The sequence below is a fragment of the Equus quagga genome, chromosome 2, assembly GCF_021613505.1.
Source record: "Equus quagga isolate Etosha38 chromosome 2, UCLA_HA_Equagga_1.0, whole genome shotgun sequence".
Lineage (NCBI taxonomy): Eukaryota > Metazoa > Chordata > Mammalia > Perissodactyla > Equidae > Equus > Equus quagga.
This window is the reverse complement of record NC_060268.1, coordinates 58,209,148-58,229,789: the sequence shown is the minus strand read 5'-3', so window position 1 is coordinate 58,229,789 and position 20,642 is coordinate 58,209,148. Positions and strand designations below refer to the sequence as shown.

At 38.9% G+C, this 20,642-nt stretch overlaps 1 protein-coding gene across 5 annotated transcripts in view; it reads right to left on the bottom strand.

Annotated features, from left to right (window-relative positions):
• The window catches only part of TRIP4 (thyroid hormone receptor interactor 4), a 56,777-nt gene that overhangs the window by 11,053 nt on the left and 25,082 nt on the right, over positions 1-20,642 (bottom strand). For 2 of the 5 annotated variants that reach the window (XM_046655032.1, XM_046655034.1), the window contains 3 exons: positions 16,743-16,930; positions 13,471-13,595; positions 12,051-12,142 (listed from right to left, as the gene is read on the bottom strand). In XM_046655032.1, coding sequence (XP_046510988.1) covers positions 12,051-12,142; positions 13,471-13,595; positions 16,743-16,930 — 405 coding nt within the window. Of the gene's footprint in view, positions 1-3,507; positions 3,555-12,050; positions 12,143-13,470; positions 13,596-16,742; positions 16,931-20,642 lie in introns of those variants that run through there. The other 3 variants (XM_046655033.1, XM_046655036.1, XM_046655035.1) reach the window with 3 other exon arrangements.

Sequence of the window (20,642 nt, the reverse complement as noted above, 5' to 3'; positions counted from 1 at the left end):
GTAAAATGCATTAAAGCAAAGTCAGCTTGGCAGAGCCTCAATACTTCCAAAACAGCATAACCTCTGCAACCGGGGCCTTGACACTATGGACCACAGTAAACACTAACAAGTGAGAGACTCACAAGAAAGGGACTTTTGGCCTGAGAGTCAAAAAACTAGAATGCAGTTGACCCTGAGAAAGTAAATTAAGAGAAGGGAGGCTTGTATTTATGAAGAATGTGGATAAACTCTAGATGTCATATCCACTTTAGACAATAGACAGGTTAGGGAATGTGGGTTATAAGATCAAGCAATTCAAAGCAACCATTCACATTCAGTAACAGACTCCTCAGGAAGTTGCTGCGGTTCTCGCCTTACCACAACATGACTCCTATCACCTGGTTTCCAGCCTGACGAGCAGGGGAAGTGGGCCTACTCTTCTTTCATGCCTCATAAGTTTCATAGCTGTCTAACATAACAGGTAATTAACTACTAAACAGCCATTTTCTTCTCCTCTCCAGAGGGAAATTGTTCATCAGTCATCTAGAAAACATTTCTTTCGCCATTTTCATAAGAGAAAAAAAGGTTTAGTAGTTTTTGGCCACCACTACTGATTCAGAGCCAAGTGGGCATTTTCACCAACTCTGCAAGCTTCTATTTAGTCCTTGTACTGAAATGATCAGTAATTCCTAAACGATGATACTCTTCACAACAAATTCCCAGATGACCTATAAATCTCTTACCTGTCTCCAGAGGACTAACAGCTAAAGCAAACAGCTAAGAAGGAACTCATTGACAAAGAACATATATTTGCTGCAGGTGTTCTTGGTTTGAACTTTGGGGAACTAGATGGGACATGAAATCAGGCTCTGAAATCTAGTTAGCTGAAAACCAACTCCAAGAAGATTGAGGTGATAACACTCAGAAACAGAGAAGGAAATGAGTCTGCTAAAAAGGCCACAGGCACAACAGATCCAAAGAAGCATATCCTGAAAGCAAGTGTGATCTCAGAATAATAGTTCTCGTTTACATTTTCCTTCAAAGCAATTCAAGGTGTTCACAGGAAAACTAGCACCTCAGCCCCCAGTATACTGAAGGATAAAAGTTTTCTCACATCAGAGTAACATATTGATCACGATACTTTGACCAGATGACTATCGCATATTTGACAGGAGTTGGAGGAATATCATGCCAGCTGGACTAAAGTGGGATAGTTGAACTCCCATGTACCAGTACCCAATTCAAATCATGTGCCCAGTATCAAGGACAGCGGATTACAGCTCAATGCTATAGACGCCATTCAAATTTGCTCCAGGTGAGAATAATAAGGGGATGGGTGATATGCAGTCTATGGGTCTTACAGCCATTTGTGGAAGATGATTTGGTTGAAGCCACATAGCACTGGTTTCCTGGTTCCATCCGACTAACATTAAAATTTCCACTGTGGCTTTCTGTGCCCTTTGGAATCCTATGCTGGAACCTCTACACACAAAAGAACCCAAGCAAGTATATCTTCTCTAAGATTAACCTCATAGCTTTCTGCCCTGACTCTTCAAGACCTAAATGTGAATCACCCATTCATGACAATTATTTTTGGTCTTAATTTTCATATAGCAGACTTTTATTCCAACTTAAATTAGTGAGAACCAAAAGAAAATTGCTCTTAAAGATACCACATTGTAAGATCCTTAACCATTGACGTCTACTCTGGGACTAATACCAAAGAATGCCAGGACTCCTCTTACATTAAGGACTCTGTCAATTTTAGATTTTATCTCCCAATGGCTGACTCAACTGAAAATAAATATTCTGAAGCAGAGCTCAGAGAATCCTTTGACATCAGTTGACATATCAAGGTAAGATCATTATCAAGCAATATGGAGTTATTAATATCAACAATACCCCTTTATCAAATAACATTTGTCTTTTAGAACAAAATAGGTTAAAATATTTTAAGCGGTCCAAATGAAAAATCATAGAAAAACTGACTTTTGTATGGTGATGACACACTACAGAACATCTCTCCTCTACTGCTACAATATAGGTTTCCTTTGCCACAGCTCATTTATTTTAAAAAGTCATTTACCTTAAAAGAAAATTCTTTTCTTTTGTATACCCCATCTGGATTAATGGGACTACCATTCACCCCCTCACCACAACCAGAAACCCAAGTTTACCCTAGATTTCTCTCTTTCTCTCACCCTTCAAATCCAATCAAATCACCAAGACCTAGAGACTTTACCTCCTAAATATTTTGATCAGCTGTTCCTTTCTGTCCAACTCAACTGCCGGAGCATTGCTGCAGTCCTTCATCTTGCCTCACCTGGGCAATCATGGTAATTTCCTAAATCATCTCTTTGTTTTTAGGCCTGCCCCATCCATCCTTCCTACTGTTGCCAGGACAATCTTTCTAAAATGCACATCTCATTATATCACTTACATGGTTGCCTTCAGAATACAATTCAAATTCCTTCACATGGCATTTAAAGCTTTTCATATCCATTGCTTGCCTCTCCATTTATTGTCACCATCATTTATTGAGTACGTACTATGGAGCATATAAGCAGGCTATATGCTAGAACACTGGAGATAAAAAGGTGAATAACACATAGATGATGACCTAAAGGAACTACATGTGAACATATAATTACAAAAAAAAAAAAAAAGTAAAAAAATGCAATAATAGGGGCCAGCTCAGTGGCACAGTGGTTAAATTCGCACGTTCCACTTCAGTGGCCCAGGGTTTGCTGGTTCGGATCCCGAGTGCGGACATGGCACTGCTTGGCAAGCCATGCTGTGGCAGGCATCCCACATATAAAGTGGAGGGAGATGGGCACAGATGTTAAGTCAGGGCCAGTCTTCCTCAGCAAAAAAAAAAAAAAAAAAAAGAGGAGGCTTGGCAGCAGATGTTAGCTCAGGGCTAATCTTCCTCAAAGAAAAGAAAGGAAAAAAAAAAATGTAGGGGCAGGCCGGCGGTGCAGCAGTTACATGCGCATGTTCTGCTTCAGCAGCCCAGGGTTTGCTGGTTTGGATCCTGGGTGTGGACATGGCACTAGTTGGCAAGCCATGCTGTGGTAGGTATCCCACATAGAAAGTAGAGGAAGATGGGCATGGATGTTAGCTCAGGGCCAGTTTTCCTCAGCAAAAAGAGGAGAATTGGCAGCAGTTAGCTCAGGGCTAATCTTCCTCAAAAAACAAACAAACAAACAAAATGCAATGATATAAATATAAACACAGAACCCCAGAGAAGGAAGTGATTAATCCCGTCAGGGAGGAAACGGGCTGAGGTCAGGGAAGACTTCACAGAAAGAGTGACATCTGAGCTGTTTTAAAGGATGAACTCTCCTGGTAGCCAAGAGCATGGAGACATCATATAGGTTTGTCTATTGAGGAAGATATAAATTCTGCTTTCTGTAGGACTCACCTTTTTTAGAAGCTTCCTTAACCCTCCCCACCCTGCCTCCAGCCAAGCTGAGTTAGGAGTTAGGTCCCCTCCTTTGCGCATTCCTTTGTTCATATGATAATTACCATGGTTGGGTTTTCTTGTCTCAGTCTCTTCTAGTAGACTTAAAGATCTAGAGGGAATGGAGTATCTTGTTAAAACTCTGGATTCTTAGTCTTTAGCACAGTGCCTGGCACATGACAGATGGTCAATAAGTACTTGCTGAATGTATGATTATACAATATTCTGAGCAGTAAAATCTTAAATTAGAAGATAATTTACCACCTGGTTCACACAGTAGACTGGATGACAAACCAAGAAGCCTTGAACAGATTGCAAGAAGATAGCAAGGCTACAACAGATTCCTCCTACACCAGGCAGATACTTTCTCTCTCTCAGCCTGCGTTATTTACAGGTAAAATAAAGATGTCATGTTAAGTGATTGATTCTACCTACATAAAACCTCTTGCATCTGTCCCCCTCTTGTCTAATTCCACTGGCATTATCATGGAACAGGTTTTTAAAAACATCTCAGGGCCAGCCCAGTGGTGCAGTGGTTAAGTTTGCACGTTCCGTGTCAGTGGCCCGGGGTCCACCAGTTCAGATCCCGAGTATGGACATGGCACCACTTGGCAAGCCATGCTGTGGTAGGCGTACCGTATATAAAACAGAGGAAGATGAGCATGGATGTTAGTTCAGGGCCAGTCTTCCTCAGCAAAAAGAGGAGGATTGGCAGCAGTTAGCTCAGGGCTAACCTTCCTCAAAAATAAATAAATAAATAAAAACATCTCTACCCTGGATGACAACTGCCTTCTCACTAGTCTTCCCGCCTTCAGTCTCTTCATTGCAATCCATCTGCCACATAGCTGCCAGATTGGTTTTCCTCAAGCAATACACTGATCACCTCCAAAACAACCCTCCCCCATCCCATAACTGACTACAGAAAAAGCCTTACCTCTGTAGCCTATCATTCAAAGCTATCTACTGTCTGACCACAACATGCCTTTCCATTTTGTCTGCTGCTTGTTCCTCTTTACCCATACTCTTCTCTCAACAAACTGGTTTGCTATTTCTCTCCATATAGGCCCATAACTTCCCACCTCACATTACTCCCTGTCTTTGGAATATGCTTTTCTACCACCTAAGTAGAAAGACTTGAACAGCAATCCCAATTCTACCGTTTACTAACTGACAGCATGCAAGTTATTTTAACTCTCTGAGTCTTAAGTTCTCTCACCTTTAAAAAAGGGGTAATGATTCCTTGCTTGGAGTTGTTGTAAGGATTAGAAAAAAACATACATAATAGGCCTGGCACAAATAAATAAGCAAAAAGTGATAGATTTTATTATTACTATCCTTCAAGGCTAATTCAAAAGCCATCTTGTTAATAAAGTCTTTTGGAATCCTTCCCGGCTGGAAGCAACACTTTCCTCCTTTAAATTCCTCAGAGGCCATCTTTACTTCTCTTAAGACAGCTTGGCTTTTTATTAGTGGTCTTTCAAATATTCTGAGGACAGAACCCATGGTTGATTCCTCTTTTTGTTTCTTTTAGTGTCTAAAACAGTGTCTGATTTATAGTAGGCATTTATTGATGAATAAACATTTAGGAAAACCCTAAGAATTATATGTCCATTTTCAGATGAAAAGCTAAACATTAACGAATTTCCATAAATGCATAGAAATGTGTTAATAATCCCCTCCACTACTTCAGAAGTACAACAGAAAGCATAATGCTTCCTGTATTATTAAAAAATGTACAAGGATTCTACAGATAGAAAACTCTGAAGAATCCACCAGAAAATATTAGAAATAATCAACAACTACAGCAAAGTTGCAGGATACAAAATGAACTTACAAAAATCAGTTGCATTTCTATACACTAGTAACGAACTAGCAGAAAGAGAACTCAAGAACACAATCCCATTTACAATCACAACAAAAAGAATAAAATATCTACGAATAAATTTAACCAAGGAAGTGTAAGACCTATACAGTGAAAACTTTAAGACAGTGAAATGAATTGATGATGACATAAAGAAATGGAAAGATATTCCATGCTCATGGATTGGAAGAATAAACATAGTTAAAATGTCCATACTATCTAAAGCAATCTACAGATTCAATGCAATCCCAATCCGAATCCCAATAACATTCTTCACAGAAATAGAAAGAACAAAGGATCCCAAAATTTATATGGAACAACAAAAGACCCCAAATAGCCAAAGCAATCCGGAGAAAAAAGAACAAAGCTGGAGGCATCACAATCCCTGACTTCGAAATATACTACAAAGCTAGAGTAATCTAAACAGCATGGTACTGGCACAAAAACAGATATACAGATCAATGGAACAGATACACAGATCAATGGAACAGAAATAAAACCACACATCCATGGACAGCTAATCTTCCACAAAGGAGCCAAGAACATATAACAGAGAAAGGAAAGTCTCTTCAATAAACGCTGTTGGGGAAACTGGACAGTCACATGCAAAAGAATGAAAGTAGGCCATCATCTTACATCATACACAAAAATTAACTCAAAATGGACTAAAGACTTGAATGTAAGACCTGAAAACATAAAACTCCTAGAAGAAATATAGACAATATACTCTTTGACATCAGTCTTAGCAGTTTCTTTTTGCATACTATATTTACTCAGGCAAGGGAAACAAAAGAAAAAAAAAAAACAAATGTGACTACATCAGACTAAAGAGCTTCTGCAAGGCAAAGGAAACCAGGAACAAAATGAAAAGACAACCCACCAACTGGGAGAAAATATTTGCAAATCATGTATCAAATGAGGGGTTATTTTCCAAAAAATATAAAGAACTCAACAACAAAAAAACAAACAACCTGATCAAAAAATGAGCAGAGGATATGAACAGACATTCAGACATTTTCCCAAAGATACAGATGGCCAACAGGTATATGAAAAGATGTTCAATGTCACTAATTATTAGGGAAGTGCAAATCAGAACTACAATGTGATATCACCTTATACCCATTAGAATGGCTATAATTAACAAGACAAAAAAATAACAAATGTTGGACAGGATGTGGAGAAAAGGGAACCCTCATACACTGCTGGCGAGAATGCAAACTGGTGCATCCACTTTGCAAAACAGTATGGAGATTTCTCAAAAAATTAAAAATAGAAATACTGTATGATCCAGCTATCCCAATACAGGGTATTTATCCAACAAAGATGAAATCAACAATACAAAGAGATTTATGCACCTGTATGTTCATTGCAGCACTATTCACAACAGCCAAGACGTGGAAGCAACCCAAATGCCCATCAACTGATGAACAGATAAAGATGATGTGGCATATATATACAATGGAATACTATTCAGCCATAAAAAAGACAAAACCATCCATTTGCAACAACATGGACAGACATTAAGCAAAATAATCCAGACAGAGGAGGACAAACACCATATGACTTGACTAATAAGCGGAAGATAAACTAACACAGGGATAAGGAGAACAGATTAGTGGTTACCAGAGGGGAACGGGGTGTGGGAGGGAGGGCGAAAGGTTTGTAAAGGGGCACATATGCATGGTGATGGATAAAAACTAGACTGCAAGATGCAGTCTATACAGAAACTGATATATATTGGGGCCGGCCTGGTGGCACAGCAATTAAGTTCGCACGTTCCGCTTTTCAGCAGTCTGGGGTTCGCCAGTTTGAATCCCGGGTGTGGACATGGCACCACTTGGCACACCATGCTGTGGTAGGCGTTCCACATATAAAGTAGAGGAAGATGGGCAGGGATGTTAGCTCAGGGCCAGGCTTCCTCAGCAAAAAAAGAGGAGGACTGGCAGTAGTTAAGCTCAGGGCTAACCTTCCTCAAAAAAAAAAAAAGAAAGAAACTGATATATAATAATGTACACTTGAAATTACACAATGTTATAAACCAATAAGACCTCAATAAAATAATTTTTAAAAATGTACATAGCTATCCTCCATTTATCAAGTGGGCACTTGATACCCAGGTTGCAAACAACTCTAAACATAGTCTGTTCCAACCTAGACACTCCAGTAAATGTTCTGGTTTTCATGAGAACTCTGAAAATACATTCCCTGTCTCCCCCAAGTGAGCTGTGATTTTAAGGAACTACCTGGGCTTAGGCTAGTTGTTGCAGATATCCAGTTCCCCTTTTTGATGGGTCTCAGATACCCATATACAACAAACATTTTAGGTTTATGAATTAGCAGGTTTTCTCAGTATGACAGGCTGTTTTTCACATATTTTAAAAGAGAATTTGGAGTCTCTGCATTTTTCAAGGCCAATGCCTAGTTTGAAACTTAACTATTATCTCCTTTACTCTCTAATTTTTTACCTCTGACTTACAGACAGACAATCCATTGGTGATAGAAGTTGATGATTTCCACACAGGAAGTGATATACACAGTCTTCCTGAAGATCTATATCACTTAGATATTCTTATGGAAGAAGGAACAAGTAATATTCTCTTCTCCATTGGAAGACGGCAATTCTATTGCTGATGTCAATTATACAGGCACCCAGCAGTAGAAGTGCTTCAGCATAATTCCTTGAAGATAGGGTCTTGGCTATTACAAAAGGCATAAGGTCAAATGAACTAAAGGGTCAGTAAAGCTGGCAGGAGAGGAGTGGATTCAGTACAGAAGATACAGAATAATCAATGATCTCGGAGATTTCAGACAAATCAGATTTTCTATTGAAGGCAGAGATATAAATAGTACAAACACAACACAGATGTAGAAACAAAAGCCACCAACTCAACTTCTTGTTTGAAAACTTGTTAGGTCTAGAGAACTGTTCAAACCACAGCTGCTAATGGTTATGGATTTGGCAATCAAAATGTCTTTGTTAAAAAAAAGTTTTAACTGCCTTACTATTGAGGTTACAAACCACAGCCTTGATGCATCGTTGCAGTCAACATTCCCCCCGCTGTTTTTGAGAGCTTACATCTGCTGCTGGCAGATAAAATGCTGGCAAACGGCATGGGCTTCTTCCAGAGGAATACAGGGGAAGTTTTAACTAGATGGCTCTCATCTTCTTTTCTCTCCTGAGTTACGCCCACAGCCTTTTCTGTACCACTCCTATCTTGTCCAGGTTGATCCCTTGCCATCACTCAGGAGGGTTGAGGGTCTAGTGGGATTTTTTCTGGCAAAATTAGCCATGCCACCCATACTACTCTTAGAAGATAAAAGGAAGATGAGTTCTTAGCTCAGGGGAAAGCATTTTAAGGACATATTTTTAAAGCCACTTACAGTGTAGTGCACTTGATTTTAAACAACCACTAATAAAACCTTTCCAGTTATTTTTTTAAAGGAACTAAATGATCACACTATGCCAAAAATAATGAGGACTTAGTATATTTTAACTCATCAAAGAAAGGCCAAGAATGCGAGGTCAGGAAATAAATTACTGAGTTTCTTCAGGGAAGGAAAAAGTTAGGGACAAGATGGAGAAGTAAAATGTGGTCCAAGTCACATGGGAGATTAGTTTCAGTTGAAATAAAAATTGCTAGATTCACACTGGTTTTCAAAGAATATGCAATTCAGCTGGGTGATGAGAAATGAGTATGGAAATGCATAAAGAAGACGTATGTCAGGAAACTGAACCCTGGATGGTTCTCCCTCAGTGATCTGGCCTATGAGGATAAAAGAAAACCAAGCATACCAAGATTAGCACTCCCTAAACTGTATATACCACAAAATACCAGTTCTATAGTATATAAGTAGGAAGTGGAAGGGGGGGTGCATTTTATAGTCAAAAAGTTTTGTGAACACTGCATGTTGTACCCACAGATATATGAGGGAGTTATATCAGAGAGTCATAATCCACACTAACATATTAGAGGTCCTGAGAAGATCTGTAGTAAACAAACAAGTTTGTTTAATCCAAATACAGTTTCCAAATGTATGTGTCCATAGAACTCCCCCCGCCCTTTTTTTCCCCAGAGAACTCCTATGCTATGGAACAGTTTGGGAAATGCTAGTCCTAAATTCCTAAATTTTCAACTCATTCTTGCAGAAACAAAAATAAGGTTGGTAAAACAGTCTAGGCAATCACATTTCTTACATCACAGAATCCTAGTTCAAACAGAGACAGGTAGATTACCAAGGATGCTTGAGACATTTTCTAAAAGGCAGCCAAATAACAAAGCTACATCTTTTAAAAGTGACAAGATCCTTACCCAATAAATAATCCCCAAATAGGGCTAATGTCAATTCTAATACATTCACGTGCTACCCTCAAACACAGAAAAGACAATGGGGAAAAGCTGACAATAGGGAAAATGGGGATGGGATGGCTGAGTTTGGTGAAGCCTAGTGGCTTCTGGCATTTGGAGATATTCTAATGTCATACATCAGGGAAATTCATAAGGAGAGTTGCCAGGACTTCCAGCTGGGAGCATATGGGAGGACTCCTACACTTTTGTGCGGTGCCCTCAGCTCCTTAGGATAAAAGACAGAATATAAGCTCAAGGAGGAGTATCATGCTGACCCCAAAGAGAGGTATCCCTGAGAAACCAGAAAGATTTGTTTTGTTAGTTAGATTTCTAATTCCCTTAACTCTTGTGGTATTCCACAGACTAGGATTACAGTTTTCTATACTTCTCTATACAAATTTGTGGCAGAAAAAGATTGGCTAACTGTCTAGGGACTGAAATTATTTGACCTTGTATCAGGTGGTGGTTTGCTTGATTTACCAATGAGAAAGTAAAGAAGGCCCCTTGCCAAAAACCACCACCCACACTGCCAGATGCTCCTGGGTTCTCTTTCCGAATGCAAATATCCTAAGAAGAAAATATAACACATTAAATTATACTAACGTGTTAATAAGTGTGAGAGTCTCTAAAACTGTAAAGTCTGCACCAGTGCAAGGAATTTTTTTTTTTTTCAAAGACTGGCACCTGAACTAACGACTGTTGCGAATCTTTTTTTTTTTCTGCTTTTTCTCCCTCAATCCCCCCAGTACATAGTTGTATATTTTAGTTGTGGGTCCTTCTAGTTGTGGCATATGGGGATGCCGCCTCAACATGGCCTGATGAGCGGAGCCATGTCTGCGCCCAGGATCCGAACCAGCGAAACCCTGGGCCGCCGAAGCAGAGCATGTGAACTTTAACCACTGGGCCACGGGGCCAGGCCCTGTAAGGAATATTTATAATTATTACTTCTAGACTTAAAGAAATGGAGAAGAGGAGAGGAAAGACACTGGAAAAATAAGCAAAAAGCCCATACAAGGATTAAACAAGGGGTGGAAAACAAAGGGCCTCCTCGTGTCTATGGTTTTGCCTATGTGTGGATCAGGTACTAAGGGCAGAACAAAAGGCTAGGAGTCAAAATTCATGCCAAAATGCATGCAGTGTAAGCATATACATAAAGTAATCAGAGAAGGCAATCCACAAGGTAATGAAAGATAGAAAACTAGAGGGATAATAACTATTGGCTAAAATCTGTGAGAAAAGGAGAAGGTGAGATAGATACGATTAGTTTTTTTAAAAAGCAGACTAACAACAGTAATGAAAGGCAAATAAGTCTGGAAAACAAAAAATTTACTGAGAAAAATAAGCTGAAGAACATTTTCTTAAGCACAGCAGTAAAAGCCCTATTACCTAAAGTAACTGTTCAAAGAAGAGGAAAATCATACTGTCAGGTAAGATTCTTCATGCTTCAAAGATGGACTTTCCCATTTTGGATTTCTGCTAGTGTGAGTCTAAACACAGGGCTCTAAATTTCAAGGGTTTTCCAATCAAGCTAAAATGCTTTGGCTCCCTCTGCTGTTCAAAAATGTACTTTAGTTATGTCAGTTGAATCTTTAGTGATGAAAATAAATAAAAACACATACATATGTACATACAAACATTCACACACCCCTCCCAAACCTGGCATAGTCCAGGCAATCAGAGTTCAAACACATTTGCCTGTCATAAATTCCCCAACCTGGACCAAATGTTCCCAAATAAGTGATAACAAACCCTACCAGCCCCACGACCTCATTGAAATAATTCAAGGAATCGTGGAGGGTTTCTTCACCAAAAGCAGCAAAGTTGGTTGGTTTTTTTTTGTTGTTGTTGTTGTTTTGGTGAGGAAGATTGGCCCTGAGCTAATATCTGTTGCCAATTTTCCTTTTTTTTTCCCTCCCCAAAGCCCCAGTACATAGTTGTACATCCTAGCTGTATGCCTTTCTAGTTCTTCTAGGTGGGATGCTACCTCAGCATGGCTTGACAAGCAGTGCTAGGTCCGCACCCAGGATCTGCACCAGTGAACCCAGGGCCACTGAAGCAGAGTGTGCGAACTTGACCACTATGCCACGGGGCCAGCCCCGCAAAGTTTTATTAAGGGATGAGGACCCTACACTTGTTAGCTGGATTGTGGCAATAGCTTTTTATGTAGAAATGTGTATGTACCAGTCCTCCATATACCAGAAACCAAAGCATCACTAAGTTTTTACTGCTTCTGCCCTGGTCTTTTCTCTCCCCAGTATTTCCTTATCAAAAGACTCTTCTCACATGTCTAAATTCAGTTGCTAACACCTTACTATCTCCAGGATGTTCTGTATTGAAGGATCTACAGGTCAGGGATGGTGGCAAATCGAGCATCTGTCCAAGATAAGTGTTCTTTACTCACCTGATCCTTAAATTGCTTCTGGGACAAGCAGTCAGTTAGGTCCACACAGCCCAGAAGACAACCTGACGGATAGTCGTTGGGAAATTCCACATCTGAATCAAAAATAACAGAAGGATTAGATAAATTTCCTTCTCTGTGACCCTGGAACTCATGAATTCGTTTTCAATTCTCAACAAATCACTTTATCTTCTATTTGTAGATATAAGGAATACAATGAGGTTTTTATTTGGCACAACTGTTTGTATTTTGGCAAAAAAGTTAGTGAGTGACTGGCTTAGTCCACTATCCACCCCCTAAGCGATAGGAAAACTACCCTCTCACTATTGAAGTTCAAGGACCCCACAACTTCACGCCAAACAAATGTATTCCACTATACTCAACTGGATCAGACTGGAGTTTGGTGGTGACGGCTTCTAGAAACAAGCTACAGGTGTAAAGAGAAAAACCATAAAAATGTAGCAAAAGCCATAAGAATGTCAGAACACAAATTTAAAACAAGCCAGTCATATCAGTCAAAACAGAAATGCGTTTTTAAGGAAACATGCACTTTTGATTCCTAAAATTTGGCTTCTTAAAGACTTTTAAAGGGGCTGGCCTGGTGGCATAGCGGTTAAGTTTGCACATTCCGCTTTGGCAGCTCGGGGTCCACCGGTTCAGATCCCAGGTGTGGACTTAGACACGACTTGTGAAGCCATGCTGTGGCAGGCGTCCCACATAAAATAGAGGAAGATGGGCACGGATGTTAGCTCAGGGCCAGTCTTCCCCAGCAAAAAGAGGAGGATTGGTGGCAGATGTAAGCTCAGGGCTAATCTTCCTCAAAAAAAAAAATATATTAAAAAAAATAGAAAAAAAAACCCTTTTAAAGGTGGCTCTGTAATTGTCCTCTCATTCTACCTTCAAAACAACTGTATGAGCTGGATAAAAGGAAAGCAAAACAAGACACCCAAGTGTCAGAAGTGGTTTTTAGTATACAAATTTATTGTGTTTTGGGTTATTCCCAACATACACTGCTTCAGTGAATCACCCCTGATCTGTCCAAATCCAACAGCAGATGTCTATTTGGGTCACTCCTGATAAAAAAGTTTTATTTGTAATTGTTCTTCCCAATCTAAAGATCTCAGACTTTATAGCAGTCATTTTATTCTCATAGTAAAAAAAAAAAAAACTGGAGAAAATTTTCTGAGATAAAATTAAGACTAGTTGGTTGATTTCTGGTGTTGGGAACTGGTATTTTTAATTGCACTGTTTGGTGAATTAATGTTTTGAACAGCTGTCTATGATTTGCCACTAAACATACAAACAAAAAGTTTAAAGTCCATTTCAGCCAAAAATAGCCATAAGAAGGAGGAAGTGAAAGACGCTCAAGGTCAACGACTTCTCTCCACAAAATAAGACTAAAAGGAGAATACATGTTTGTTACCTTTCCCACGAAGAAGACGATATGTAGTCTGGAGTTCTGAGACTTCTTGAGGGGAAGGTCTTTTGGCTGTGGCTGCTATCCAAAGTCGTCCTCTGTGAGGGGTGTACCAGCTTCTCCCCTCCACCCTTAAGTGAACATAAATTTAGGATCTAAATTCTAGTGTCCTGGAGGATCTCCTAACACAGCAAACTATCTAGTTGAAACAAGAGATCTATAGATAATACCTCACCAAGAGGGGTATTTTTTGTGAAAAACATCTCTTTCACAATACCCTTGAATATGGATCCTGTTCTCTAGTTTTTATCATCATCAGAACAAAGACAATTCATCTCCCTCAGCTCCTATATTTCACCTGATCTCTATAACTCAGTCTTGGAGTTTTCACTAGCCTTAGGACTTCTACAATCCAAATCTTATATTTTCAAGGCCTCCAAGTTGTCCTACAAAAATGGAAATCCTTGCTTTTCTTTGAATCAAAGGTTAACCTTTTCCTCAAAGATTTGTTAGTTAATTGTTCTCGAACCTGACAGAAAAATCCTCACCCACACATAACTTCCCAAGAATAGCAATTTTTAAATTTTTATTTAATATAATTTAAGTAAATAAAAATGCTTATCATCTTTACTGTTTAAATTGCAACCACATTCATTTATAATTTCTAAGTAGTTTATAAAGGGTTATGTTCTTTGCAGATAAGTAAACAACTTTTTGGCTAGTTTAAAAGAATCCTTAAGAGGAACAACAAAATGCATCTAAGAGAATTTAATTACTCGCTACTCTCTAAGGATTACAAAAAGATGTTTCTCTTTTAGTTCCCACCAAATGAAATAAAGTACCTTGATAATACACCCCTATTATACTATTCTTATAATGGGAAATAGGGAATTTCTCACATCCTCAGTCCCAATATAGATGAATCGGAAGGATGCCAGGCAGATAGTAGGTGCTCGATAAATGAGGAACGCATCAATATATTTCTTCCCTCTACACCAAATAACCTGAAGGGCTACTGGGAAAATGGTCTCACAAATGTCGCAGAACCACCCACTTTATTTCTGTGGGATTAATGATTGTGGGCTTGATGCTGCTCATCCTGTTCTTTTCAGTGAGAAAATCTGAATAGCACAGATCCAAAATAGGATGAAAGAAATGTAAACATTCTGATTCCCTCAGCAAAAGCAAGCTGTTCAGTTTTCTACTTTGGAAAAGGAAAACAGCTAAATTGCAGAGAGTTGAATGAGAAGAATAAACATCTCAGAGGCTACTTGTCCTGGAGCAGCAGCAAATTCACATGCACTTGTTCTAATGGCACTACGCACACAGACTATGAAACAATGAGGAGCCAAAGCAAAAAGCCTGACCTTCAAAAGGGGAGAAAAACAGTAATGCACGTTTAATGAAGAAGGGAAATCACAGCCAATCACAAAAACACCAAAGTAGAAATAATTTTTCCTGGGGCTGGTCCATTGGTGTAGTGGTTAAGTTTACACACTTCACTTCAGAGGCCCGGGGTTTGTGCGTTCAGATCCAGGGCACGGACCCACACATCACTTATCAGGCCATGCTGTGGTGGCAACTCACATACAAAATAGAGGAAGACTGGCACAGATGTTAGCTCAGGGACCATCTTCCTCAAGCAAAAAGGGGAAGACTGGCAACAGATGTTAGCTCAGGGACAATCTTCCTCACAAAAAGAAAAAAGAAAAAAAGAAATGATTGTTCCTAAATGCTGATAATAAATTTTCCTTCAGGAAACCAGAGACCAGTGAAGTTTATACTTTATACAGTAAAAGTGGAAAGAGTCAGATAGAGAAAGACAAATTCTGTATGATCTCACTTATATGTGGAATCTGAAAAAACCAAACTCACAGATAGAGAGAACAAAATGGGGGTGCCAGAGGGAAATAGGTGAAGGCAGTTAAAAGGTACAAACTTCTGGTTATAAGATAAATAAGTCCTGGTGATGTAATGTACAGCATGGTGACTACAGTTAACAATACTGCATTGTTTATTTGAAAGTTGCTAAGAGAGATCTTAAAAGTTCTCAGCACAAGAAACAAAAAATTCGTTACTAGGTGGGGTGATGGATGTTAACTAATTTTATTGTGGAAACCATTTTGCAATATAGACATATAAATAAAATCATTATGTTGTACAACTTAAACTAATGCAACATTATGTCAATTAAATCTCAAAAAGATGGAAAAAAGGAAAAATGAATGTTATAATGATAAGTTAAAGAAGAAAAACACAAACATAAACATATACTATGATCTCACTATATAAGAATTTGCACAAGAAAAAGAATATAAATAAACACTCCAAAATGCCAACAGTAGCTATTTCTAGGTGGTGGGATTTTTCTAGCTACTTTTCCATATTTTCCAATTTTATATTTACATTTATGTAAGCAAAGAAAAGATATTTTTAAAAATTGAATTGAGAAGAAACATAAGAAACCATGGAATAGTAACCTATTACCATCACTAATAGGTACAAGGACTCAACTCTACGATACTTCTACTTATCTCTTACTACTTCCCCCGACTTCCTGTAGAAAAGGAATTTATGGTAAAATAGTTTCTCAATATGGTTACTCAGATTAACAGACAGATATATAGATAGAAAAACAAAACCAAAGTTAGGCTTGTGTCTTAAAAAATTAATAAATAGGCATAAAAATTTGAATTCCAAATAGGATCAAACTATTAAGGTTGCTTTGTGCTACATGATAAAGGCAAAGGCAAGAGAAGTTTTGTCAATAGACTTCCTTCCAAAGATGAAAAAATTGGTATTCTATTCTTTGTTATGACAAGGATCCGTAGCCTTTCTTTTTTTTTTTTATGATTTTATTTTTTTCCTTTTTCTCCCCAAAGTCCCCAGGTACACAGTTGTGTATTTTTAGTTGTAGGCCCTTCCAGTTGTGGCATGTGCGACGCCACCTCAGCATGGCCTGATGAGCGGGCCCATGTCCGCACCAAGGATTCAAACCGGCAAAATCCCAGGCCACCAAAGCAGAGTGTGCAAACTTAACCGCTTGGCCACAGGGCTGGCCCAGGATACTTACTCTTTCTAACGTCAGATTTTTTTTAAGCTATGCAGTAAAAACTCAATTACCAAGTCAGTAACATGAATATATTACTTAAAGTTCTATGTACTGAAGTATTATAAATCATCACTAGATTGGGAAAAACGAATTCCAATCCATAATTCTAAATCACATTTATGTTACTGTAAAATCTTCCACTGCCAGGATTCATTTCTACCCTTACCTTTTAATCCCTCTGACAAGCAGAGAAGCCCAGGGCTGATGCATAGAGAGGCACCAGCCACCATCAAAGCCTTCCTGAAATTCTTGGTCCTGGATTCGCAACTGGTGGCGATATGAGTTGAATGCTAGCTCCGATCCTGCTGAATGGAAAGCCTTCTTCTGTGAGGCTGCACCTGTCTGGTCTATCCACTATATGGGAAAGAAATCAAACATACAGTTCTATCTGACAAGGTAAGAAGCTGGGGTAGATACACAAAATGAGATGAATGCTAATAATGAATAAATCATACTGGGAACATTTTCTTAGAAATATTTAATCCCATCTTTGTCTGAAACAAGGCCAAAAGAGGTGGAGAAGGTGTAAATTTAGTAGGAGTCTCAGGTATGATAACAAGATCCCATCTTAAAGGGTAATTAGAGTGTTGAAATCTCTATACACAGCTTCCCAATTCCAGCAACAGCACAACTACCAGACCAAATAATTGGTCTGTAATTATTTCCACTTTATACTTCTTAATGATTCATACTGGATTCTGGACAATTTCCCAACATAATCCTACTAGCCAAATGAGGGTTCAACATTTTGGTCCACACATTCTTCATGTGCTTAGGGTAAGAGTCACATGCTGGTACCCATGACAAAGTGAAACAGATGCTGTCAGGGACAGGAGTTCTGACTATTGGATGCATAAAGCGTTCTCTTACCCTGAAATGAACAACTTGTCTCCTAAAAGAGAGGATGGAGCACCACTGAAAGAAGACTCCCATCATATAAAGAGAATAGAAAATTACAAGGTACAGGTAATTACAGAAGACTGTAGAGTCCTGGCAGTAGTTCAGTCAGAGGATGACAAGGTTAATGTTCCTTCCAGAGCAAGAAGACTCAGTGCTCCAAAATTAAATTTTAAAAAAAGAGTCTTTATTAGAATGGTGAGGTTTGGGGTTAGTTGTCTTAATTTCTTGACTTTTTATTTAATAATTTATAGAGAAAAAAACCTACTAGAGTGGTAGTCTGGAGACTTTAAGCTATCATTTAACCCCTAAAGGTTTCAGTTTTCTCAACTGTAAAATGATGAGAGTGGCCTAAATGAATCTCTAAGAATCTTTCTATAACAAAATTTTATGATTCTGATCAATTATGTCATATCTTAAAAAAAAAACACAGAGCCAGCCCTGATGGCCTAGTGGTTAAAGTTTGGCCTATTCCAATTCAGTGGCCCAGGTTCGGTTCCTGGACAAAGAACCACACCACTTGTCTGTCAGTAGCCATGCTACGGCTCACAAAGAAGAACTAGAAGGACTTAGAACAAGAATATTCAACTATGTACTGGGGCTTCGGGGAGGGGGAAAAAAAAGAGAGAGGAAGATTGGCAAGAGATGTTAGCTGAGGGCAAATCTTTCCCAGCAAAAAGAAAAAACAAAAGAAATACCCACAAACATTTATTGAGTATTAACCATGTGAAAAGCAGGGAGACTTACATAAAACATAAAAAAGATATTGTTCTTACTTTCAAGGTACTTACAATCCTAGTACAAGACAGACACATAAGTAACTATCCAAAACATAAGGTAGAATTGAGGAAATACTACCCAGGGATATAAGTCCTTATGTGGGAACACAGAGAGAGAACTGATCCATTAGAGGGGGAAATAGGTGATTTCATTAAAATGTTGGTATTTGAGGGGCCGGCCCGGTGGTGCAGCAGTTAAGTGCACATGTTCTGCTTCAGCGGCCTGGGGTTCGCTGGTTTGACTCCTGGGTGAGGACATGGCACCACTTGGGAAGCCATGCTGTGGTAGGCGTCCCACATATAAAATAGAGAAAGATGGGCATGGATGTTGGCTGAGAGCCAGTCTTCCTCAGCAATAAAAAGAGAAGGATTGGCAGATGTTAGCTCAGGGCTAGTCTTTTTCAAAAAAAAAAGGTTGGTATTTGAACAATCCTGAGGCCCAAAGTCTCTGTTCTTTCTTTACTACAGTTCTTGTTTATCTTACCTATTTCTCTATTCCCACATCTACTTTCCTAAATTAATCTCTTATTATCTTTCAATAATACTATTATAGAGTGTGCTAACTGGTTTCCTCATCTACATTTTTAGCCTTTAAATAACTCCTTACTGCCCTACTAAAGCTACAATACTATTTTGGCCCCTCATCATCTCCCCATTGTGCTACTGCAATAAGCTTCTTAGCAATTTCCCTGCTTCTAGTCTTACCCCTCCCTCCAATCCATTGTCTACATAGGCATGGAAGTTATGCCAATCTTCTGCTAAAATTCTTCAAGGACTCTTCTTTATCTACTTTAGGATAAAACCAAACTCCTTGGCATGAGACATACGGGCTTTCATGATAAGATACTGCCTCCTGTACTGGGTTGAGTAATATCCCCCCCAAATTTATGTCCACTCAGAGCCTGTTAAAGTGACCTTATTTGGAAACAAGTTTTTGCAGATGTAATCAAGTTAAGTTGATACTGGATTAGGGTGGACCCCAAATCCAATGACTAATGTCCTTATAAAAGGAGAGAACACACAGAGACAAAGACACACAGAGAAGGCGGCCATGTGAAGATGGAGGCAGAGATTAGAGTGAGGAAGCTACAAACCAAGGGATACCTGGGGCCACCAGAAGCTGAAAGAGGAAAGGAAGCATTCTCCCCTAGAGTCTTCGGAGGGAGTATGGCCCTGATAACACCTTGATTTCTGTGTTAAGAACTGTGAGAGAGTAAATTTCTGTTGTCTTAAGTCACCCAGTTGTGCTACTTTGTTATGGCTGCCCTAGGAAACAAATACGCCTACTACTCCATTTTAATAATACTTAATTTTAATAATACTTAACTACTTGTAGTTCTCCCAAACCTACAAAGCTCTCAAGCTCCTGAGCCTTCGTACATGTTGTATCTTCCACCTGGAACTCCCTTCCCAGATCTGACTGCTTGGAAATTCCTCACCATCCCTTAATTCTCCTCTCAAACACTATTTCTTTTGTGACTCCTCTAGTGAGTTTATGAACACTCTCCTCAAGTCCTACCGTACTCATGACACGTGTCTATCATAGAAATTATCTCAGGGAATTGAAATTATTTGTATTCAAACACATCTTCCCACTAAATTCAAAGTCCTTAAGGACAGGACCTGGGCTTTACTTTTTAATTTCCCAGCATCTAGCAAAGAACCTGGAATGTATACAGGGCTGAATGAATATCTCCAGTTAAGCTGTCTAAAGCACTGCCCTGATTGCATCTCTGCTTAAGAACCTTCTATAGCTCACATTTATTTACAAAATAAAAATGTGAAAACTTCCTAGCTAAACATTTAAGCTCTTTAGTGATCTAGTTCTATCCAGCTAACCCTGATCTATTTCTCATGATAAACCCTTTTATGAGCACTATCTGGGTAGCCTAAATTTCACTATTTCATAAATATACATATGTATTTCATGAAATATATACATATATATATCCCATGCTTTCGTGTACTCATGCCTTATTCCTACAGTTCATTCTGCCTGGAATGTTTTTCCCCCACCATCTCCAAGCATCCATTTTCTTGGATATTTACTTTTAATGAATACCAGCTTCCCTATAAAAGCTTCTTTTATTCCCCTCAACTGGAAGTAGTCTCTCTCTCCTCTAGGTTTCCACCATACTTTATTCATATCTCTATTAGTATTAGAGCTGCTAATGTAATTTTTTCCCCTACTAGTCTGAGTTCTTTGAGAAGCACTGTCTGGTGTCTGGCTTTCTACTGCGCTTATACATAGTAGATGCTCAATGTACTTGATGGAAAAACGAATGATAATAATGAATAAGTGAATTAATGTATTAACTTAAAACACCCCCCGCCGTAGGACTACCCACATTCTATAAAAGATAAATAGGGAACATTAACAAAGGACCATG